The following is a 25,082-nucleotide window of genomic DNA, read 5'->3' on the forward strand; positions in this document are numbered from 1 at the left end:
AACAAACAAACACCAGACAAAAAAAAAAAAAAAAAAACAACAAAAACCGAAGTCAGTCTGATCATCATCATCATCACAGCTGTTTGTTGACACCTCGCCTCATACTGAAAGCTCCCTCGGTCTCAGGGAACACCCGACCTCCGCCTATCGCAGGCTCGCGCTTCCTCGGTAATCTCCCCGCGCCTGCGCGCATTGGCTGCCTCGCGCGTCAGTCTCGCTGAGTGGGCGGAGCCGCGCGGACAGGGTGGAAGGAGGAGTGGCGCCCGAGAGGCGGCGCGACCGCCTGTCAGTTGTGTTCTCGTCCTCGTCAAAAGTCGGCTGTTTGTAGCTGTGACTGAAAATCACACGGATCCTGCGGCTGCGGACAGACCCGCGGCGACGCACGAGCGAGTCGGTCCATCCGCCGCGCCACGCTGAGAGCCCGGTCCCTCGTGCACTCTTGACACCAAAGGACGTGTTCGGGGCACGGAGCGGCTCGGTTTCGGGTAGCCCTGGTAACCTGGTGGACACCGTTGGATCGGGAGATTTCCTCCGCTGCAGCAGCTGCTGGTTTCCAGGAGGCTTTACGCACGTCTGGATGCCTTGACTGCTTCCAGGGAGCCGGGAGCCAGGAGCGGGGCTGGAGACGGTGAGGACTTGTTGCGCGTCTCCAGGGGAGCGCACCGGTCGGTCCCCCTTCCTGAACCTGAACCTGCCTGTGATGCTCGGGGCTGTAGAAGCGCCGCGGAGCGCGCTAACACAACCAGCCTAAAGTCAGCGTGGAGTTCTCTTCTGGAACTATGAAATCCTGCTCATAAATAGTCAAATTGAGTTGAGCAGTGTGCGTCAGGCTGACAGAGCCGCTCCTCTTTTAAATGGCATCCCCGAACAAGGGCACCAAACTTTCTCCGAGCCCGTAAAATTGTTTCACTTTCTGCCCCCGAGCCCGCTTGTTCTGAACTGAGCCTCTCCCCCCTTTTCCCCCCAGTCACCCAGCCCTCTGACCGCCGACATGTCGGAGCGTGACGGATGTGGAGAAGGGCTGTACGGCGACGGGGCGCCGGACTTCATCCCACCGAGAGTGTCCCGCGGCCGGCGGAGCGGTGTCATCCTGCCCGGAGGTGGAGGAGGAGGAGGAGGAGGAGGAGGCGGCGGCGGCGGCCCGGACTCGGACACCATCCTGCTGGAGTCCGTGAAGGCAGCACCGCGCCGCAGCAGCATCATTAAGGTACTCGGCATGTTTAGTCATTTATTGTTTTGTGATACGATTTTGAAAGCCTGTTCAGTTGTAAAGTGAAATATTTCAACAAGTGACTATAGGGAAGATGGTAAGGTGATGCCCCCCCCCCCCCTTCCCCGCCCCTCATGGCACTTTTCTGACTCGTGACGCGCCTTCTTGCGGGAGATGCGCATCTCATTGCACATTTCCGATAAAATGACCTTTGTTTCAGGCGAGTCAGAGGTGATTTCATCTTCCATCATCGCCTTGACTTTCTCTTCTGTTTGGAATGTCAAAGCAGTCAGACCAGATTCTTAGAGATTTGCTGAGCATGGTGAGAAGCAGACATGGCAACGTGCATCAAATCTCCTCCTAGCGGTTTACTTTAACTCTACTTACGATCCTCGTTTAAGGTTTGCACTCATCCGGGAAGTCTGTCAGTTCCTCAAGTTCCGATCGGAGCCCAATATTAAATGGTAACTGGCTTTTGGTTTCCATGGAGATAACCCCTGAGCTGCTCTCTGATTTTCTGACATGACGGTCGCCCCCGGGCTCACCTGTGCTCAGGTTGCAGGCCACTGGGCCGTGCGCAGGAGCGGATCATGTTTGGGAGTTCTTCACCGTTCATGTCTAACATTTCCGCTCCATAGGAGTCTGTCTCCCTCCGCCTAAGGTGATGCGGCTCATGTGTCACCGAGGCGCTGGAATGCAACATGTACGCATGTAATCGATATGTCCCGCTTCTCATCTGAGCTGAATCAGAACCGCCGGGTTGCTCCTCATAGGTCTGAGTGGAAGGTCAATATGTGACGTATTTGTGTCTCTGTTTTACCTGACCTCTGTCGTCCAGGCGGAAGAAAACTGGAACAGGCTTTCTGAATGTTTTACCAAAAACAAAAAACAAAACAAAAAACAAAACAAAACCGAGTCAACACTTTGGAACTACGTCTCACCAAAATTACACCTGCAAGTGTTTAGAGGAATGTCTGTTATGCATTGATCCACTTCTGATACCGGTATCTGTTTGTTTAGTATCAGCTGAAACCGATCTGATACAGGAAAAACAGCTGAACTGACTAAGTATGTTTCTGTTTTTTTTTTAAACAGACATAAATAAACTGAATTACAAATGTATTTGATAACTCTGCACCAGTACAGTGCACTGAAATACACCAACAGCTTCACAAGCCTGGTCAAACATGGAAAACCAGCTTTAATTTGTTCAGTCAGTGCAGTTAGAACAGCCACAGTAAAATAGATAATAAAGAAACTGAAGCTGATAAAACAATAAGTTGACTATGTTGGTCAAACATTTAAGAAATAAATAAACTCCAACAAATCTTCTTTGGTTCAAAAATGCAATTAGGAATTCCAAATATAATGTAAAATAAATAATAAAGTCTGATGTTGTGCAGAGCACAAAGGATAGAAACTAGGCTGAACAGATCTGCCTTTATACCCAGTCTAGATTTTTTTTTTTTTATATCGGGATCAATACAGATATTAGTATCGGATCGGTGAGTCTCTAATCTCTACCAACTTTGAATATTTAGAGGCTGTTTTGGTTTAAGTCGGACTGAAGGGACATTGTCTTTAAGCATCAGTTGTCAAGTCTTGCAACAGATTGTCATTTGGATTTGATTCAGTACTTTGACTAAGCCATTCTAACAAGTACTTCTTTTGATCTCAACCATCCCTTTACAGCTCTGACAGTTTAGGAAGGCTTTTTTCTGGTGAGACAGTGGGGAAATATGCGTGGTATGTATAATATCTTACCACCCGTAACATCAAAATTACCTTTTATCTTTTTTATTTAACCAGGATAAAAAACTAGTTCAGACTAAACAGCTCTTTATACGGGACGTTCATATTGGTGTATTTTTTTTTAATGTTATATTTAAGGGCACCTCACCATACTAATTCAGATTTTACATGTTAAAGACAAAAAAGGAAATGACATGTATTATTTGGTTTCCTCTGTTGGTCTGTCTGATTAGATCTTGATAAAATACACATTTGTAATGTGACTAAAAGTTCCAAAGCTTTGGCTCCTTTTGCAAGACATTAATCAGTTTACACATTGTTTTTTCTCCATCATTGTTCTGACCGCTCACAGGAGCTGCTATCGTCTAATGTGTGACATGACTGCATGATGGACATGCGGATAATAGATTCTAATAATATATTTTCCAGTAAGCCCGGGTTTTCATTCTCATTAAAATTCGCCAGATGAAGTTTTTGTTGTGTCAAACCTGGGATCAGGCTGACGCGGTGGCGAAGGTTTGCGACCTTCCGGCCTGTTTCCCTCCTCACGCCGTCAGGTCAGCCTCCATATTTCACTTTGTGATTGGTAGACTGACAGAGAAAGGATGTGTTTTTTTGTTGAACGGGCTCGCATCCACGCGGTTTTCTCGGGGGGGCATCTGCAGGAGCCGGCCGAACACAGAGCTCTTTGACCGGTCAGGAGGAAGTAGATGGGAGGACGGCCTGAGGAGGAAGTGATGGCGGTCAGGATGATCTGCAGCACAGCAGAAGCTCTGAGACTCAATGGAACCATGTTGGTGTGTCATTAATAATCAAGGAGTGACGAGTTAGTTCAAGTCACAGCTAAAGATGCGCCGATATTAATATCTGTATCGGCCCTGATGTTGAAATAATTCTACATGGGGTTTCGGTGACAATGCACCCGATCCATAAGGGCAGATCTACTCAGTCTAGTTCTGTGCTTTGTGCTCTGAGTGACATCGTGCTTTATTATTTATTTTACATTATATTTACAATTTCTTATTGGACTTTTTGAACAATTTGAAAGAAGGTGTGTTGCATTTAAAAAAAAAAGTTTGACCAAGATAGTCGACTTATTGCACCGACTGAACAAATTAAAGTTATTTCTTTGTTTGATAAAGAATGTGGAGGTACTGGTGTATTTAAAAATCTGAAGTTGTCTCTGGCTCAAGGTTGAAAATCGGAGATTGTTCAGATATTGCTGAGTACTTATTTTTACTGAGCTTCACATTAATGGCTTACTCTAATATAATCTGTCATAAAAAAATTTGACATTCACATCGGCTTGTGAACCTTGGCACCGTGTTTGGAGTCGAGGTTCTAAAAATGTCTCATTTATTAGAAACCATCACATTTCCTGGTGACTTCTTCAGCTCAGGTAATGTATTAAATTAAAGAGGCACTTTATATTTTAACTAACTTCAAGTCTCAGATCTTGCAACATTTGGCTGAATCACATCTTAGGGTTACACCTTAGCACTCAGTTTTAATGACACTCCTTCGACATGCTGATACATGACCTATACTAATTAATTGCACGTAAAGTCATTTACTCAATATTCCTTTAATCTATAAATACTCAAGACCTCCTCTAAAAAACCTCACAACTGCCTGTTTAAATATTTTAAACTCTAAATACACCTGATCATGCAGTTAGCATAGGCTAACATGCTACAGTTGTCCCTATTTCTGCTTTTGGTCTTACAGTCAATCAAATGCAAAAGAAAATAAATGACTTTCTTGGATTGGCTGCTTTGCAAACACCAGCCAGTAGCATCTGAGTTAACGTTGCACCTTGGCATTTGAGTTTCTTTTCAATAATTTTGAGGTGCGCTCTGAAAATTCTCCTCCTGCAAAATAATTTGGAGTTACAAACTACATGAACAAACACCCTCCAGAATCTTTATCAAATGAAAGAGAAAACGTGAAAAAGTCAAGGCACTCGGCATCGAAAGCATGGATGACCTGGAAAAATATTGGTAGGCCATCAACTAAGAGTTAGCCCATGACTTGCATATTGGAGACAGACCTCTCAACCACAAAATCTAGTAGCCGTATGCAAACACCCAGACCTCAAACTGAATTTATGGCAAATCAGATCGTCATGGTGACTGTCATCGATATTATCACGTTTCTGTAATATCATGCAGCCGCGTGGCGCGTCGGCTAAACCGTTATCAGATCTGTATCAGATGTCAGCAGATGTTTTTTTTATTTTATTTTATCTTTTTTTAAATCTTTTTTCAAAGATTTTCTGTCTCATTTTAAACTGTCACAACAAAGTGACCGTTTCACACACACACACACACACACACACACACACACACACACACACACACACACACACATATATAAACAAATTACAAGTTACCTACTGCTGCTTTAAACAAAGGAAAGTGGCTCTTTTTATCCTTCTTTTATTCCCCATTTTGCTTGTTCTTCAAGAATTGAAAGTGATTCTAGACAGCCACTTTATTAGGTACACTTTGCTCTCACTTAATGCCTAATGGGTTGGACTCCTTTAACGTTCAGAGCTGCTTTATTTGTCTAAGTGCTACATTTGAGATGACGGCATCACACATTTGCTGCACGATGCAAATCTCTTGTTCCAACTCATCTCTAAATGCTCTGCTGGATGGAGATCTGGTGACAGCGGACATCACCGGCCTACAGTCAACCCATTGTGCTGCACGCTAATTAGGGTCGGTACAAGAAATTGGGCTCTTTGTTAGCATTGTCTTTTTTTTTTTTTTTAAACTGGATGCTGAAAATTCTGACTTCATGTTTGTGTTGCTGAATGCATCGTTGATATTCAACAACAGGCTTACGTCACAAAAACAACCTTATACATTTTAATTTGTTGCTTATTGAAGTAAAAGTTCTGAATGACACATTCTTATAAAGCCAAGCAGCAGTAACCTCAGGACGCAAAAATGACCGGTTAATTTTTAGTGCTCAGGTTTTAGATAAAAAGACGATCACTTCTGTGACAAATCTGAACTTATCAAATAAAAAAAATAAACAGAAGACTGTTTACAGCTTTTGTATTGACCTTAAGTACAAATTAGGGCATCTCTGTATTAGAAGGTTTTACTTTTCATTTCTGGAACGGTCTGCCCACCAGGGGTCCAATTAGTTACTGGTACCCTGAGCCAGATCTGCTTTGCAAGCTTGAAGTAACTGTAAACATTTAATGGTTTATATCAAAGCATCATAAATATACAAAAAAAAAAGATTCTTACCACAAAGCGACACAAATGAACTACGGAGAGATTTGGAAGAACCAGACCAGAGATGCAGAAACGGCTTATGAATCTCTGGCCAGATGGCAGTGATGTGAGGTGGGGCTCCAGGGGGCCGTTTGTTAATTGCCATTGGCAGTGGTGTGATTGGTCTGTTGCTGATGCCTCAGAGGCTGGGTGTGGGGAGGCTGCTGGTTTTTGAAGCAGGATTTATGATGCTTGAGTTTATCTGATGATTAACCTATTTTTACCCTTCCAGCTTGACGCCTGTTGGCCTGAACAGTTCATTCACTTCCTGACTGGGAGTCTAAAAGTACATCACATGTCAGGCTTATTTGTAAAAGGACAAAGTTTTGAATGTCTGCATGTTTTTCTCTGGAATTGACATGCAGATGTGATTTCTTAAATATATTATAAGCAAACTTATAATACACAATAGCAACCCTGAGATAACTTGAAAACCTAACAGACCGGCACCCAACTCAGAGATTTAAAAGCACTCAGTGGCAATCCCATGTTTCTTGTAATGGCAGCTTGTGGAACAATAAGCTATTTAAAGGAGTGTATTCAAGGCATCTAGTGGCATTTTACAGCACAATCAAGTAACTATGTTACCTTCAGTTATAAAAATGCATATCAAATATGACTTAAAAGAAATTTGACTTCATAATTTAATGCCTTGAAATTGAGCCTTTCTGAAACTCCGCCTTCAGGAAGTCATCATAGCAGCGCTCCTCTATTAACCCTTTAACAAAGTTTTGCCGTTTTTCTATTGCCAACCAACACGTTCAACGTTTTCCTGTTAAAACGGTCAAGAAAACGATCCTTTCTTCTGCCTTTCTAGCAACAGGGCATCTGTCATCCATGTATTCAGCTCCTTCCCACCTAACAAGTCTGTCGCTAAAGGCCGTTTCATGTTGGAACAATGCATTTTAAAATGACTTTTGTGCTTTGAAAAAGAGCGAAGATGTCCATTCCAATTCTTTTGTGTCACATTTTCAATATTAAATTTGACTTCTAAAATGTGATCAAATGTGATATTTAAATTTTAAAACGGAAAAGTTAACACTGTCAGAGTTCAGAGTAGTTTCTTGTCGAACCAGAACCACCGTTTCTTTTATTTGGAAAGAAATAAAAGAACTACTTCTTCAAGTAGTTCTTCTTACTTGAAGAACTAATGTTCTTCAAGTAAGAAACTACAAAGGTCTTCAAGTAAGAAACTACAATGGTCTCTCCACTTTAGCCACTGAAAGCGATTAAGTATTTTCTTTCTTCTTCTTGGACCGAATCATTTTCTCTTTTCTGGATCACGACGCTAAAAGGCAGAGTTCACCCGTTTATTGCCAACCTCTTTAGACCCGATTAAACACAGACAGACCTGCACAGGTTCTGAGCTGAACGGGTTAAAACAAAGTCAGGGTGAGGCCGCCTGCGGCACGGCTCACGTTACCACAATCCCACATGCAGGCGATTAAATCACTTCTTCTGTAGCCTCAGAGCTGATGCATGGATGCAGTGATGGTATCTGCAGAGCTGCAGGCGACCTGGACTCAGCGAGTTCTCTTACAACTTTTTAATGCAGCCTAATGTACTATCAGTAACTAGGGACGCACCGATCCACTTTTTTCACTTCCGATATCTGAAGGTTATTATCAGCCAATACCGATCCAAAGCAGAAAAGCAAAAAAAAAAAAAAAATTAATTACTTAATTAAAAATGTATTTATCCCTAGTCTTAGTGGAAGGTCAATATGTGATGTATTTGGGTTGCTTTTACCTTTCATCCAGGTTGAAGAAAACTGATACATGCTTTCTGAATGACGCACCAAGACAAATGTGTGGCTTGCACTTTCATAAACTGACTCAATTCTTTGTGGAACTACTTTTCTCTGAAATTAGACCTGCAAGTGTTTAGAGGAATATCCCTACTATGCACTGATCCAATTTTTTTGCATTACCAAAACCAATACCAATATCTGAGATTTAGTATCGACCGATACTTATCCGATCCACAAAAACAGAGATGAATCGATTTAAATTTTTTTTTTTCCAAACACAGACATAAGTATACTGAATTACAAATGTATTTGATAACTGTGCACCACTCCAGACCACTGAAATATACCACTAGCTTCACTAGCTGTAATTTGTTCAGTCAGTCAGTGCCGTTAGGAGTAGAACGACCAATGTAGAATAAATAAACCGAGAAAACGATAAGTTGGCTGTGTTGGTCAAACATGTAAGAACTGCAACAAACTTTCTTTCAAATGGTTCAGAAAGTTTAATTATAATTTCTAAATATAATGTAAAATAAATAACAGAGACGTTACTCAAAATGCAAAGCATAGAATTAGACTGAATAGATCTGCCCTTATGGACTCAGTGCATTATCACCAATGGATCTGAAAAAATGTTTCAATATCATGACGGTTTCAGATATCGGTATTGGATAGGTTTAATTTTAAATGGCTTCACTTTTGTTTCAAACACATGAATTTCTCAGGATCTACCCGTCCTTGAGAGCTGTGAGCTTTGAAAAACACGTCAGGGGCGTCGCGGCGTTGAAACGAGCTTTCTCCTCAGTCATGCCAGGGAAGCAATTGTTCATTTTTCTTCTCATGATTCAACGGGGAAAAGATTTGTGTCCAATACGCCCTGAAAAGGCTCCAGCAGTCAGCGACCTCTTGACCCGTGATGCCAGAAATAACTTCCCGTCTCCGTCTAGTTTAGCAAGTAGGAAATAATTGTACGTCCAGAGCCTCGGAGAAAAACCCTCCGTCTGTGCTGCAGAGTGCACCAGGCCAAAACGGAGTGGAAAAACCTGGTGTCCATTCATGTTACATTAAATGTAGTCTACACGCTTGAAAACTAAGTGATGATCTGAGCTCTGATTCCCAGAATACGCAGAGACTTCTTCGTCACATTCAGAATTGCTTTCACTCCTTAATGTTTTATCGGTGGGACTTGACCGTCCACCAGATGCTTCTTTATCACATTTAAAGAGTCACTTGCAGGATATTAATCTCTGTCGAGTCGACTTCATTAGGCTGTTATACTCATCTCCCCCCAGCATCCCATTCGCATTTAGTTTACAGCATTTCAGTAAGGCGAATAAACACACTGTGGTAGACCAGGGAGAGCCGTGTGGGATTACTAGTGAATGAAAACACACACACACACACACAGAAACACACACACTTGCGCTCAGGCTTTCTAGGGGAAGGCTCAGGGGAAGGTTTAGTCAGACGTCTTCCTGACAAGCTGATGTGTCGGCTGAGCTCTGACGGATGCCGTCTCTGTCTAGAGCCACCGACCGACTGTCAGGGTTCAGCTTCTCTCTGGGCTTCCTCAGCGTCATCCAGGTTTATGGACTCCTTCCTGGGCGTGATAGAGGCTGGCTGATAGAGGCCTCTCTTATCAATGCGATTGTGTTGGGGAAGAGTTTTCCTATTCTGTACTCTGCCCGTTTTTGGGATTCACTGAGAAGTCAGACTGCTCCAGAGTCTTCTGGTTTTTAGCTCAGCAGGCTCCAAATGATGAACCTTGAGATATAGAGAGATTTGTTTAGTAATTTTCCTTAGATAATTTAAAGGGCAGTATTATGTGGAAGCTTAGGGAGGAGGAGCTTCGCCCCCCGAAGGCGGAGCTTGGTCCACCACAGCGTTTTGCACGGATGAATGGTTGCCATGGAGATTAAAGGATTTCCTAAACATGCGTTAAAGAATCACAGCAACACTCCAGGTATGTTTTTGATGAGGGAATAACATCATAACATGGTGAAAGACTTAAGCTTTCCTTTACAAGCAACACATTCACTCTGAATAAAAAGCTGTTCAGTTTTACAGTGTGGAGCCTCATGTTGGCTTGTTTCTCAGTATCCCAGCTGAATTTGTGGAATTTGTGTTGGAAAACTAAAAGCAAATTTGAGCCAGGATTGAGGGAAAAAAAAAAAAAAAAAATAAATATATATATATATATATATATATATATATATATATATATATAAATGCATATAGTGTCTTCAAACTAGTCCACCCTCTCCTGTGAACATGATGCTGTGCACCAGCTAACTTCCTCTTTAACTTTACTAGTTCTAGTGCAGGGCGTGTTCACACTTGTCTTCTGGTTTCCTGATTTGGACTCATGTAGATATTAAGCCTGACAACATAGAGTTAAAGTCCTAGTCCATACTTTAATCTTAAGATCTTACTTATTGCTAAAGTCTGTTTCAGAGGCGTTTAGTAAGAGTAACTTACTCTTCAACATATTTTGGTTTGTCATGTCACAACCGTATACTTCATTGCGTTCTACTTCAACATATCTTAGTAAATTAAAAAGTAACCGTCTTACAAATGATTTAAGAGCAGAACCTCAGTCCCTGGCTTCGTGCACTGCTGGGTTTTCTTAGATAGAAACTTTTTAAATGAATTTGAATAATGAACTGAGCTTAATGCGCTGCTTGATAACTGGAATCAGTTGGAATGTATGTAGGATTGAATCGAAATTACTTTTTGTAAAGGACCTTGAGACACTATTTGGCACTAAACAAATACACTGAAATGAATTTTAAAAGGTATTTTGTGAAAAGTACTGAGTAACTGATCAGAACAACTAACTTAATATTTTAAAAGGATGTGATGTAGAAATATGAAATTATGCACAATTTCAGGTGGACTAAAGAGGAGGTTTTCTGTATTTTTCCTGGGACATTGTGCCATTTTACTGCACAATAAAATAACTATGTTACCTTCAGTTATAAAGTTATGGCTATATCAACATGACTTAAAGAAATTTGACTTGATAGTTTAATGGCATGACATTGGGCCTCTGTCTCTTTAAGAAAAACTCCTGCTCTAAACGAAGCTCCGCCTTCAGGAAGTCATCGCAACATGGCTCCTCTGTTAAGCCTTTAACATCTTTACCAGCGCTGGATTGAGAAGTAGCTCCTGCAGGTGTTTGCTAATTGCTGCTGGCTAGTCTGAAGGAGCCGAGTGGGGCAGTTATGAGGGATGGAAGTTTTTGATGAGGGGATAACATTATAACACAATAAAACTGCATTAAGCCAGAACATGTTAGCTAACCCATGTTGACAGCCACAACTTCTACCTAATGCCATCAGTGGCAACCAGCTGGAATTTCTTAGTTTAAGAATTTGATTCATGTGTAGCTGGGCTGTGCTTTTTGCTGGCTCTGATATTAGTTATGATGGAGAAGAACCGCGGTGGGAGAGTTGTTTACATGTTAGAGCAGCTGACGAAGCTTTCCTAAGCCTTAACTAGTGCCTGAAGTCAGAGCCTGATCCCTGTAGAGTTCCTCATGTCACTGGGCTGGATGTCAGGACTGCATTGTCATCACGATCCTAGAAAACAACAATGTTTTGATTAATATATTTTTTTAGGATTGCAGCATTGCATGTTTTTTGTTTCCCCCCCCCCTAGATACTGATGTTGGAGTATCCACAATGTCCTGACTGTCAGAAGAGCTGATTAGATGTTTGAATCAAAGTGGTTGAAAAACCGACAAATCGTTTACAGACCATGGCCTGCTATCAGCTACAAGATTCCTTTAAAAGTAATTATGAGCTGGGAAACTGAGGTAAAAAAAAAAATACAAAGTGCGCAACGTGCCGCTGATCCGGTTCTGGAAGTCATGGAAAAGTCCTGGACTTTCATATGAAGGCCAGAGGCGGAAGCTTGTTTATGTCTGAAATGAGTTTATTTTTGTCGTCCTCAGACAGAGTAGCGTTTGGATTCCTCGTCCTGCTTTCCCCGTGTCTTCTTCCCCGTCTCGACTCCGACTTTCCAACCTCACTTTTAGTTTTCTCCCCTCTGCTCCCTCCTGTATTGTCCTCTCTTTGTTCCCTCTCTCCGTCCGCGCCGCGCCGCTCGGCGGCTCGTTTGCTCCTGGGGAAGCGGGTCAAGTTGGAGGACAATGTGTCTCCTGTGATGTCGTGTCTTTGTTTCTGAGGGCCCTCTGTCCAGCTGTGACACTCTGCTCCTGGTGCCGCGTCTCCCCTGGAACAGACCTCGGTACGGCTGCCGGTCATGAGTTTGTGTGATCAGCAGACACAGAGGCGCATGTGTTGTCATCGCCAACGTTTCGTTGTCGGGAAGATCTCGTCTCCGTCCTTTGCTGAAAACGGAGAAGCGATGAAAACGACACCTTCCTCGACGTTTTACACTAAATAATAAGTGACAATTGAGTATTTTTGGGCCTTTGTTTGTAACATTTGGTGTCTGATCTATCTAAGAACTTAGTGTGAAAATGCAAACGAGGTACTAAAAGAGCTCATTTGTGAAATTGCATATTAGCAGCCTTTCTGGGTGATAAGTGATCATCTGTCTGTTATATTTTATAGGTTGCATGTGCGCTACAGGCATGTAGGAAATAAGTCTGGGATTATTGGCTTCTCCAAAACGATTCGCTTTGGTTCAAGTTGCCACTGCAGCTATTTAAACATTGACCAGGCTTCTTCAATGCTTTCCTCTTGACTCTCTGCTCTGCATGGCTCGTTTCTACTCCGGTATAAAGGTTTTCCTCTTGTAATCGTGCCTTTCATGATATTTTTGAGTCTCTGTGAGTGAAATAAAATCCTTGCTCATCCATGTCTTATTCTTCAACACCTTTATGTTTTCGTTTTTCATTATTGAAACGTACGGAAGACAATTAGAGCCACTGAAAAACAAGAACACTGACTTTAATCTCAGATCAAAAGTCAGATTTCTGTTTTATTTTATTTTATTTATCTTTTATTTCAGTTTTATTTCAGTGGCCCCTAGAATGAATTTGACCTGTATGCTAATAACAAACAGGTTTAAGTTGTGTATTGTTTGAGTTGGGAAATGTTTTTCTGTTTCATATGAAGGCAGAGAAACGATGCCGGATCATTTTTTATTTTGTCTTAATTTTAACAACCAATCCAGCTCAGTTTTGTTTACAGATTAAATTTGCTTGAAACTCAGTGGAAATCTTAAAGTCTTTTTTTGTGTTCTGCACCGAATTCTCATCAGATCCTGACCAGTGTCCAGATCTGATGAATATTTAATTAGTAACTACACCTAGTAGTGGTTATCAATCAGTTTGTGTTATAAAAAGCATTAAAATGTAAAGGCTGTTTTAATTTTTTTGACCAAAACCACAAAAATGCCAAGTGAAAAAAACTTTTTTTTTTCTTTTCTTTTTTTTGATGGAGTTGGAGAATAAAAGCTGCAGCGTTGAAAGGATGTTTTAATGTTTCAAGCTCTGTAAGGCCTGCATGTCTTGGAGGATGCTGATGAGAGCAGAGTGAGTCACTGCAGTTCATGTCTGTTATTGGAGTTACTGTGAACAATGTGGGGATTTAAAGTGACCTTTACTCAGCGCGGCCAAGGTCTGCAGCGCACACAGAGGCTTTTACGTTTGAATGACTGATTTAAATACAAACTAGCTGAAAGTCCGGTTGACTGTTGGCAAGGACAACGGAGAGCTGCTCGATTCTCCGAGCCTTTCTAACCAACCCCGCTTGAATCCATGCGCGCAAACACATCCGTCAGCCGTCCCGCCTGACACCGGCTGTCCGTCCTCTTCCAAACTTTTCTGCTGAAGAGAAAAAAAATTAAAAAACAGACGGACAGGAAGCAGATGAAATGCCAGGAAGAGAGAAGAACCATCTCCAGGGTGCGAGGAGATGCAGACAGATAAAACGAAACGCGGTCCGGCCGTTTGTTGAAAGCAAATTGCCAAATGCTGAACGCGAAATGTAAAATGCTAAAAACAATGTGTGGAGTTTGCAGTGTGTGTCGGCTCGGCGGTGCGTGGCGTTTTTCTCCGGGTGTAGTCATCAGGGAAAACTCCAGAGACTGCATGTCAGCTCGCTTTGCTGTGTTGGGTTTCAGCCTGGAGGGCATCACAGACACTTAGGAACAACACACTACCAACACAACGCAGGCAGCAGGGCAGCGCAGGCTGACCGACCGCGTCTGGTTGGATTCAACCCCGCTCTGTAAAGACGCCAAAACCAAAAGAGTGTGACGCCTCGACCGACGTCTCAGGCTGCAGGAAGCGAGGAGCAGCTGCTTAGCGCGGGAGACCGGACAGTGGTCAGATTGTACCAATCAGTTTAGCTACCAGCAGCTGCGTTTCTGTGACAAATGTGTGCAAAACTTTGTCAATATTCCGCTATTGCTGAAAAGACACAATTTTGCCATTGCAGTGTTTCCATTAAATAAGAACAGCAGTTAAAGTAACGCGTGAATAAGTTTGTTCACGATAAATCATTAAAACATCTTCTAAATACGTCCTGTAGTCTCCTTTTCGGTTTGCATCGGTGGCAGTGTCCGATTGTTGATCATATGATGCAAAATAAAAAACGGTATTTCCATTGGAGTTTTGTGAAATAAAACAACAACAACAACAAAAAAATCTCCACTTCATCCTAGCACCAAAAAGAGTTTTTTCTTTTTCCGAAATTGGCACGTTTCCATTTGGTGAATTTATTTTTGAAATGTCGAATTGCACAGTTATATTATACAGTCAGTGGAAGCGCAGCTGCTGCAAACTAACCTGATGAGTTTCTGGAAACTAGAGCTGTGGTGTCCAAACCTCCGGCCTTCGTCAACATGATACAAAAATTAGTCCTTTATTTTTTATACCTGCTCAGAAATAAACTAAACACAACATCTGAATAGTACAAACTAAGAAGTGAGGTTTTTGTTCTTTGAAAAGGTGTCTGTAAATCATTATAGATGACGTAAGGTAGATCCTTTTCCATTTTCTTGACCTAGAATTTTTTTTTTTTTTGTCTTTCTTAGCAACCAGAACTAGATTTGGGTTACTCTCTCTGAAATACTCACTGGATTTTAGCCCCTTTAAACACAAGACACCAGGGACCAGAATGCAAATTTGGTGTGCTGCAGAAGTGAAAGTGGTGCACGATGCCATCTATCAACCCGCCAGGAGTTACCCAGGAAGAATTAAGTTTATAGCAACAAAAGATAAATGTGTTGAAAGAACTGGTTTATGTTGGTTGGTAGGGAAATCAGCTCACTGTGTTTAAGTTGTGAACAGAGCAGGAATCGTTCATGTAATCTTTGTGATTTGACTTTCAAACGGCTTCCTGCGAGTCCTGATGAGAGCTGATGAGCTCGTCTGTCTGATTCTATACACTTCAACTTCCTACCGTCTCAACAATAAAACCATAACAGTTCCCTCAGTGACAATTAAAAAGATTCAGCTATAGCTAGCTACATAGCTGTTTGTAGTCTCAGCTGTGATAGTCATATTCATAATCTGACCTGCTCAGTTCATCACAGTACCTGCTACTGTTGGAAAACTTTTACAAGTTCAACCCGCACTATTTTTTTTAATTTCTTTTTAAATAAGCAAATATATTCTGGTTCAGCTGGAGGTTTCTTCCTGTTAAAGGAGAGTTTTTCCTCTCCACTGTCTCTGCAGGCACGAGGGATTGCTGCAAAGTCACCAACACAATTCAAGCGACTTTTCACTGTTGCTACACGACTTGGTGCAATTATGCTAGGTTCCTAAGATGAATTTTTGTTTTTCTGTTTTGAATATTAAACTGAGCTGGACTGATAACCACATCCATTCTGGTTGATTAACCTTGAATCTGTCTGTATGGTCGATTGAGTTGAATTCTTATTTTAAAGATTGTTGTGGATCGATACTGTATTAATAAACTGAAGTGAATTGAATTCAGGATTGTTTCTGTGAAATGCTCGGAGGAAATAGTTTCAGTTTCTTTTGATGTCTCTACATGTCTACGGTTATATTAAATGTAAACTAACAACTCTGCTACTAAAAGGACATGCAAGTAACAAGTTAAATGCGCTCATATCACAACAGGAAAAAGTTAGCTTACTTTGCATTAGCTGTAAGCTAACCACAGTCACAGATGCCTCATTTGTTCTGTGATTTCCTCATCACATCGGCTCCTGTATGTTGTGCAACAAGATCCCGTCTTTTGAAAAGTGTTGAGAGATCCACAGTTTCCTCTCTGGCCTGAACAAACGTCCGATTCCCTCTGGCTGCCTTTTTTTTTTTTGTCAGGGATCCTGCATCTTTTGGAGAATGAGAAGCTTAGCGCAGTAATTACAATCAGACGTTTCCACTGGACTGCTTCTGGTTTCCGGCTCAAGCAGACATGTTCAAGTCCCGTCCCATCGAGGCTCCAGCCCCTCATCTCTGGTTAGGACAGAATGCAGTGGATACTACCTGCCTCCACATGCAGTCTCCCACCTGGACCCGTCTGCTTTGCAACCTGATGTTGAAGAGGACAAAAACAGTGGATGGATCATAACCAAGTTAGCTTTTAACTGATTCAATTTTAAAAGGGCAACAGCCATAATAATTATTTTATAGTAGTCGATGAAATTTTTTCTTTTTTTTTTTAATCACTACTTTTAAAAAAATGCTCTTCTGCACAAAAACATGTGCATTCCACGTCTCAAGTAGGCCTGTTGCAATAACCGATAAATCAATTAATCGTATGATAAAACAATTAATTAATTTCCATTTGCATGATTGATTTTTTTCTCTTTTCTCTCTTTCTACCAAAAACTAGATGACAACAGTCTTCAGTTTGTTGTTTTGCTCTCAACCAGCCCTTTTTCTGAAAGACATTTTTTTTTACACAGACTTTATAATTCATTTTATTTCTTTTTTCTGTTGTTTTGTTTGTTTTCGATATTTTAAAACGTCTTCCAGTTCCACTGTTAAATGCTCTCTAGAATTTAAAGTTCAGTGATCTTTCAGAATGTGTTCTTGCATTATTATGCTATTACCATCATACTTCTTGCAAATTGTCTCAAAACAACAATATTATCATTTATCACGATAACTTCTGGGACAATTTATCGTCCAGCAAAGTCTGTAGTAAACTGGATTAAGATATTGATTCTTAAATGGGAGTTCTCTTACTTCATGGCAACTGCTTATTGCTCTGATGTTTAACTAATGAAGCTATTTTTTAAATAAAACCTCTCCAGTAGCAAAAAAAAAGTTGATTTGTTTAGTCAAAAACACCAGTTGGAAAAAAAATGGTAGCAGTGCCATTATTTTCTCAAAGCGTGCCCGTAAAGTCTGACACATCGGCCTAAATGAAGAATGTCTGTCAGTAAAAGGTCATTTTTATTGACCGTTTTCTCGGTCCAGCAGAGCAGGAGCGACTCTAATGATGCCGTCATTATGCACGGTCACAAGCATGTATTTTTTCAGCGAGAGCTGAGCTGATTACAGACCCTCTCACTCCCACTGCCTCGCTTGGAGGGAAGGAGTGTTAGCTGAGTCCATTCTCACAGTTCGATCAGGAGGCCACTCCTACTCTCGTCGTCGTGTTTCCAGCATTATCAACACCGTGTTTTCACTCCAGCTGGCATGTTGCGTTACAAAGACAGTGGGTGTGCCCCGACTTACCAGAAAGTTAAGTCTTGTTGAGAGTTGGCAGGACACGCATATAAACTGTTGTCCTAGTCTGTTCGAACAAGCTGATTCCAGGTGTGTGTGTGTGTGTGTAGGATGTATTTCATCTCTCTTACAAAGAAGGAATTTTCTGGGACTGCGGGACCAGCGGAGATTCCTGGCACCACACACACACTCACTTGCTGCTATGGCAACCCATACGCAGGACAAAACTCACCCTAATCCCAAATCACCTCCTCCTTCTCATTCCGCTTTCCCAAACTCTCTCTCTCTCTCTCTCTGTGTGTGTGTGAACATTTATTACTCATATTGTGGAGACATAAATCTGAAGCACATACTACTTTTTCGGTTTCAGGTTTGAAACTTTAAAACTGCTAAAAAAAAAAAAAAACAACCTCTGAGTAAAAGTTGGCTTACCAGTCAGCTGAGGTAATGGAAGTAGAGCTGTATAGAAATAAATGTTAAAAACAGATTTAGTCGAGGGAGGGGACACATGCTGATTGCTTAATATTTCTACATGTGCTGGGTTGAGGAGTCTTTCAACGACTTATTGCAACTTACCCTGTGGACCAGTGTATTCATGAGTGATTTTAATTATCTTTCTTCTCAGGGGAAATGCAGCGATTGGTAAATAGTGTTTTCTTGACTTTAGCAGAACATGGACAAAGTTTTCCACACATTTATAATGTTGTCTTTGATTTGGGGTAACAGTCACACTTTTTCCCTATTATGCTTATCTCTGAATAATCTGCCGAATATGGTAATAAATAGAGTCATTGTCATTCATTTGCATGTAAAATTTTTTAGGTGTCAGACTCTGCTGGATGCTGGACGATTGTCTATAAGGCAGCAGCTTCACCTATATGTAGACGGGGAACTTATGTGGTCTTAATCCTGCGTGAAGGGGCCTCTGAGCGAGGCGGGTAGTCGGTGGTCGCTAATTGGATTACCTGAGTAATCATCTTTGTGGCTGTGTTCTTTAGGGGTAAACTAACTTTACATCCGTTCAGCTGCTGGTCTTCTGTTTGCTCTCGTTTCCTTTGGATGGACAACAGCCTTCAGTCGTTTGTTGTGCCTTTCAACAAGTCTCTGACACGTACCCTGAGGAACTCCAGGCGATTCTTCTTCAGACTGGACAGCCTTCTGTCTTCACTTCAAGCCGCAGAATTTCAATGAGATTCAAGCCTGGGTTTTGTGCAGGCAAGTCGCTGATAATGACTGTGGTTCTTCTGAGGGTCGTTCTTCACCAGCAGGTCGTTGCCGTGATTTCTCTCAGAGTCATCAGATGTTCATCTTTCTCTGTTCTTCCTTCCGTCTTGACATGTATTCTGGTTCCAGCCACTCCTACGTTCCACCGTGAGGACGACGTTGTTTGGGTTTCAGGCTTTTCGCCTCGTTCTCCAAACGTAAGAAATGCCTCTATGACTGAGGAGCGTCAGTTTCTTCTCATCCAACCAAACGACAAGCTCCCAGTATTCAGAATGTCTCTCTAAGCTGTCCGGAGGATTATTCAGTCTGGCTTTTGATTTTAGCTTGAATCTCTCTCAAATGACAGATCAGATCTTTCCTGATGCTCTTATCCATGTGTAAGGTGTCAGAATATGGACTTAAAATTTTATTGCGATATTCTGTGGTATTATTATGATGTAGGTAAAACTGTTTATTACTTCTTCTTTAGGTGACTGTATGGTTGTGACTTGGTGGTGCATCAATAACAAACATAAATGCTGGTCTTGAAAACATTCCCCTTTGTAACGCTGTTCTTTAGGACAAAAACTGTGATTAGTTTCACTAAACTGCACACAGTAACTCATATCTTTAACAACGGTTACCAGTGGTTTGGTTCTGCAGCTCCCTGATTTGCTGATTGGATCAGGCAGAGGCACAAGTGTCCTTTTTTATACACAAACAAAAAAAAAAAAAAAAGTAATTTGAAGAAAACAATCATCACCCCCACCCCCTAAAGACAGTCTTTAGAACAGACTGTCTGTTCATTCTGGATCCTGAACGACTATCTTCCTCAGACAGAGTCCACTCCGGTCTGTTGGACGTCTCAGTCTGTTTCCTGTGAGAGGCTGATGCATCTCACCCCTGAGGATATTTAAAGTTTGCTTTTGATTTATTGCATAATGTTGCATGGTTGGTTTCAGGCTACTGAATTCTAATATGAATGTGCAGATAGAGTTATAGATGGCGACGCTCCCGACGTTCGTCCATGCAGTCGCGTATTTAGAAGAGACACAGTAACGCCGCTGACATTTTCATGTTCAGTCTTTGACCTTGAGAATATTTCGAGACTCAAAGGACGCAGCCGAAAGGGCAATCTGTTTAAACCGTGTTAGTGTGTTCAGACAATAATTACCAGAACGAATAGTTAAAAAAAACACAAGGCCTACCTTGAGTTTTTATGTCTGCGGACAAAGAGATGTGTGCTAAATTGTTAATGCAAACAAAACTCAAAAGCCGTAAATATTTCACCAGGTATTTGGAAGAAACTCCCTAACATCACTTTTCCCAACTCCTCATACCGCCATCATTTTTTTCCCCCTTCAGCCATAAGCCTCGCTGCAAAACGACACATGAGATCATGCAGAGGAACGGAAATAAGAGTGATAATGAAATGAAGGGTGGCAGGTTTAGAGTGACGAGGACAGTCAGGTGCATTCCCACTCATAAATCGTTCTTCATCATCATGTGGGAGTATAGCGAGACGAGATGCTGCCTGGAGGAATGACTGCTTGCTGCTTTAATGCATGCCAAGATAAAGTAACGTTCTGTTGACGCTGAAAACCTGTTAAAACCACGAGTAAGAACACTTTTAATTAGCCTTTTTTATTACACAAACTGATTTGATTCACTGGGTTTGTTTTTTCGTCTCTCCTGCTCATGCGTCGTGTTTATGACGCCGTCGAGTCCTGATAGGTTTTGACAAGCGGGTAATGTTGATGGTTTTCCTAGGGAACTGAGCCTGTGGGACTTTTTGGAAAATCTTTTATTATTTGGGGATGCAACATCGATTGCAGCTTTCTGGCCGATTGCCGAGCTTTTCAAAAGTCTGAGTTTTGGCCGATACTGATTTTTTTGTTTGTTTTGTCTGAAATGTTGCTAAATATAAGAAGAAAGTTTCTGAGTTGGTAACAGTGGGGTCACTATTGTTAACTGGCTACTTCTCCATTCAAAGAAATAACTTTTCTCTAATTAGTTCTTTTCACTACTTGAATTTGTATTTTTTTTTTTTATTAATTACCTAGTTTGAAAATCTTTTTGTGAAATGAGTGAGTTGATGTTGAAAATAATGAATTTTTGCACCAGCTAAATAATTGATTTCCTCTTGTCCTTGCAGTAAATCATTTGTAATTTCTCAGATCATTTATCATATTTAGATATTCACGTTCAGTTTTGCTGTCGTGTTTTAATCTCACGCACGCAGAGCCTCGTGTTATCGTCCGTTTTCGTCTGCTTTGTTTAGTTCCTTCAGCTGTTTAACGGGCTGATAAGCAAGATGTGAGCCATTACTGTGATTCTCTGTTTTTGGTGGCAGCGACATCCCAGGACCAAGAATTTACCGTTTCTGTTCAAGTGTGTGTTGCGTGATTCATAACTTCTGTATAAAACCTCAGCAGAACTCCTTATGAAATAAATAGAACCTCCACATGTTCCTCAGCTGTGTACATAACCAGATAAGAGCCGGTGCAGAAGCTGGGACCGGCCCTGGACCACACACTGCACGACCCAGAATGCCTCTGTGGTGGAGGGTCATGTGATCACATTCAGAGCTTCAGGGCAAAGCTAAATGCAGAGTTTTTCATCCACTGGGCTGATGAAGTATTAGCACGTCTCCTGTCACATGAACCAGACTGCAGGAAGTAGCTCATTCCTCTGAGTATTTCTCTGCTTCCATCCAAACAGAAGATTTTTAAGAAAAAGACTAACCAAAAAAAAAAAAACACAACAACAAAAAAACAACATAAAAATGGAGAAATGTGCCTTTCTGCAGAATGTTCCTCCTTTATTGGTGTTAAAGTTAAATGGTAAACAAATTACTTTTCTTCTTAATGTGTTTAGAGTGTGTTGACTATAAATAGCAACTCGTTTTGAATATTTGAGATTTTATGAATCTGAACAGTTTCAGATTCAGCTGTTTAGTTTTTACTAGTTATCGCATGCTGCCACAAGGTGGCGGTAATGCACTGAGTTGCCTGCTTATTTTTAAGCCATTATGAGGCACGAAGGTGACTGCGCGCGAGTTACTCAACAAGTCGTTGCTAGGCAACCAGTGAGCGAGCGATTTAGCTGCCTTGCTTAGCTAGCAATGAGAGGTTGAGCAGCGAAATCCTTCCCTCTGTTGAGTGTTGTCAAAAACATCAAAACAATAAATTAAAAGAAAAAAAAAAACGCATTAATTGAGACGCTGAGCTGATGGTTGAGGTTGGATCGGCTACCATCTAAGGTAAACTTTGAAGTGAGAGATGAATAAAATAGCCGTGGGAATTTATTGTCATTTCTCGTGAAAATTTCTGATAAGCATTTTGATTTATGCTTGCCATCATGAAGTTCAGTTATTGACGGTAAACAGAAAGGACAACAAAACTGACGGTACGATGAGAAATGTTATTTTTGCTGATTCCTCCAGTCTTGGGACAAGGCTTGGAGGAATCAGTGTTTTTCTGAGGTTCAATAAGTGTCAGTAAATTTGAAAATATGACTAAATGCAGTGACTGTGTGCAGCTTAGTGATATAAACCACAGTTTTTTTCCTTTAAAGTTTTAAAGTAAGCAGAAGCCCAAAGAAGCTCATTTTGAATGGGAATGTTTTTCAAGAACAATATTTGTTTGTGCTGTATGCATCATGCAGTCACAGCCATACCGCCCAAACTTAAGAAGATCCTTCTTCCTTCTGACCACTTCCTGCTCTTCCTCCTCTTCTTCCTCTCCAGTAAACAGCCTGCAGCCTGGAACTCAGAGCTTTCCTTCATTACCCATCAGCCAATGCTGGATCCAGGGTGGGTGATTTCTAAGCCCCGCCCCATCGCCATGGGAACTCATGTGGATGAGTAAACATGATGCTGAAACGTATAAATGGCTGTCGGATGTTGAGCTGGGGGCCGCAGGGGGATCATGCTACATCCAACATCAAACATCATCCATTACATAACTCAGGACTCTGAGGCTTTTTATTTATTTATTTATTTTAAGTTTCTGCTCCAACCAACCATTAATTCCCCGTCAACATCATCAGATCAACAAACAAAGCGTCCTGGGTCGTGTGTGTGTGAACAGCATCACTTCAGAGCAGCACACACACCCAGTGTGAGTTCCTCCTGAGGTCATGGAGCTCCAGACGTGCCGGCTGGACTCCACTCAGCTCTCATGCTCCACGCTGTCCTTCTCATTCACACGGATCGGCTCCGCTCTGCTGGACCCCGTCTACCAGCGTCATATCTTTCTGTTCTGCATTCGTTTCCTGTACGTCACCCGTGACCTACGACCTTCAATTTGCCCACCCTATGTTTCCTTGGATACCGAGACGGGGGGGAAACCCTCCTCTCTGACTCTGGCTGTATTCATTAGCAGATGCATAGAAATTCATGTGGATGTTTGGACTTATAACAGGGTCAGCAGGCAGTTTCCATTTTGCTGTTTTCTCAGAAAACAGTGGAAATAATTAAAATCGGGAAAGAAAAACTTGAGGATCGTCGAATTTTAAGGTTTGTGGAGATGAGGGGGAAGGTTTTATTACGATAGCAACCGAGCAATAACGGAGATGCAAACATAGTCTGCAGCATGAAGAGGTTTTCTTCAATCTCTGCTGTTGAGCTTTAATTCAAAAACACGAAGGGAGAAAAATGCCTCGTGTACTTCACTGCAGAGCAGGAATCCAGTCGGGAATCTGTGTTTTTCTGAGGTTTAGCATATCGGGCCATGTAAGTACGTGATCTTCACTGGGTCTGACATCAGTTCTGGATGATATCAGATGTATTCTGCCTCATGCGCTGCAAAAACACAAAATCTTACCAAGTATTTTTGGTCTAATTTCTACGGTAATTATCTTAGTAGACTTGAAATAAGACAAAACTAACTCACAAGTAACTTTTCATCAAGAATTAGGAGATTTCTTTTAAGTCAGTAATTCCTTAATATTGATGAAAAAGTTCTAATTGGTGGATTATTTCACTTATAACTAGACTTTTTTTCCCCATGTGTCAAACTCGAGGCCTGTGGGCCAAATCAGGCCCGCCAAAGCTTTTTATATGGCCCTCTAGTTTCCTTTCTAAACACCAAGTGTGCTTACATACCATGCTATCAGTCAAATCAATGCAATTTTTATCTGTTTACTACCAAATTCGATTAATCAGTCCCTCCAGTTTCTTGAGAATTATTGTCGAAATTCACACAAAATCAATCAATCCTGGCATTTATTTGCACTGAATTGGGAGTTTATTGCAGATTTCTCTCAAAAAATGTCAAAAACTTTCTTAGTTGTACTAAATGGCTGCCTCAGCCTCAACTGAAGTCGAATCACAGCCCATGATCTAAACGGAGAGTAAAAACAAGTCGCATTTACTGTCGTGAATAGACACAAATATTGCAAATATTTCCAAATTAGTGTCACAAACACTTTGATTTTTATTGCAAAAAATCACTAAAAGTATCACAAAATCCTGGAGCGTCTGAGAAGATGTTCAGTCATATTATTTAATTTTAAGAATTTATTGATATTTTAACAGTTTGTTCTGGTTTTATCAATGCATTCCAGCACAACCAGCCCATGAACCAGTTCATGATCTTGATTTGGCCCAAAACAAAAACGACTTTGACACCCCCTGTATAAGTGAAATAATCTACCAGTAGAACTAGAGCTTTTTCATCCATATTAAGGAAATATTTACTTAAAATAAGCTCCCATATCCTGCTGAAAAGCTACTTGTATTTCGGTCTTTGGCCGATTTCAACTGAAGTGAAATATTTGCACTGGAAACTAAACCAAAAACACTTGGTAATATTTAGAGTTTTTGCTGTGCATCAGTCGTTTCTCACATTTTGCACTGGAGAAAGACAGATCCATCTCTGCTGGAAATTCCCAGGAATGGGCGTCCAAGGTCACCTCCAGGTCAGACTGTACAGTGGTCAGGGAGAGCTACAGCTGGAACTGTCTAGAACATTGTGCTAAAAAACTTTAGATGGTTTGACTAACATCTATAGCAGCATATTTGGTGAAAAAAAAAGAGAGAAAAGCAAACAAAACATACCGGCTCTAAGCAATGGCTGCTGGCCAGCAGAGTGGTGCAGCGTAGATGATCTGGGTTTGTGTTGCAGTCAGACGGCCGTAACTTCATAAATATATTTATGAGTTCTAACAAAAACTGCCAGAAATGTTTAGCAGCATCTTAAATCTTGTAAAATACCGTGTGTATATATATATATATATATATATATATATATA

The 25,082-nt window shown here is 41.3% G+C and overlaps 1 protein-coding gene across 1 annotated transcript in view; it reads left to right on the top strand.

Annotated features, from left to right (window-relative positions):
- The first annotated feature begins 238 nt into the window (after window positions 1–238).
- Window positions 239–25,082, top strand: part of plcl1 (phospholipase C like 1) — a 114,301-nt gene continuing 89,457 nt past the window's right edge. The window contains exons 1-2 of the mRNA XM_015037515.1: window positions 239–628; window positions 968–1,207. Of these exons, the coding sequence (XP_014893001.1) occupies window positions 992–1,207 (216 nt within the window). The 5' untranslated portion in view covers window positions 239–628; window positions 968–991. The remainder of the gene's footprint in view (window positions 629–967; window positions 1,208–25,082) is intronic.

The sequence above is a fragment of the Poecilia latipinna genome, unplaced genomic scaffold (assembly GCF_001443285.1).
Source record: "Poecilia latipinna isolate Pla-1442-1.1 unplaced genomic scaffold, P_latipinna-1.0 Scaffold408, whole genome shotgun sequence".
NCBI classification, from domain to species: Eukaryota; Metazoa; Chordata; class Actinopteri; order Cyprinodontiformes; family Poeciliidae; genus Poecilia; species Poecilia latipinna.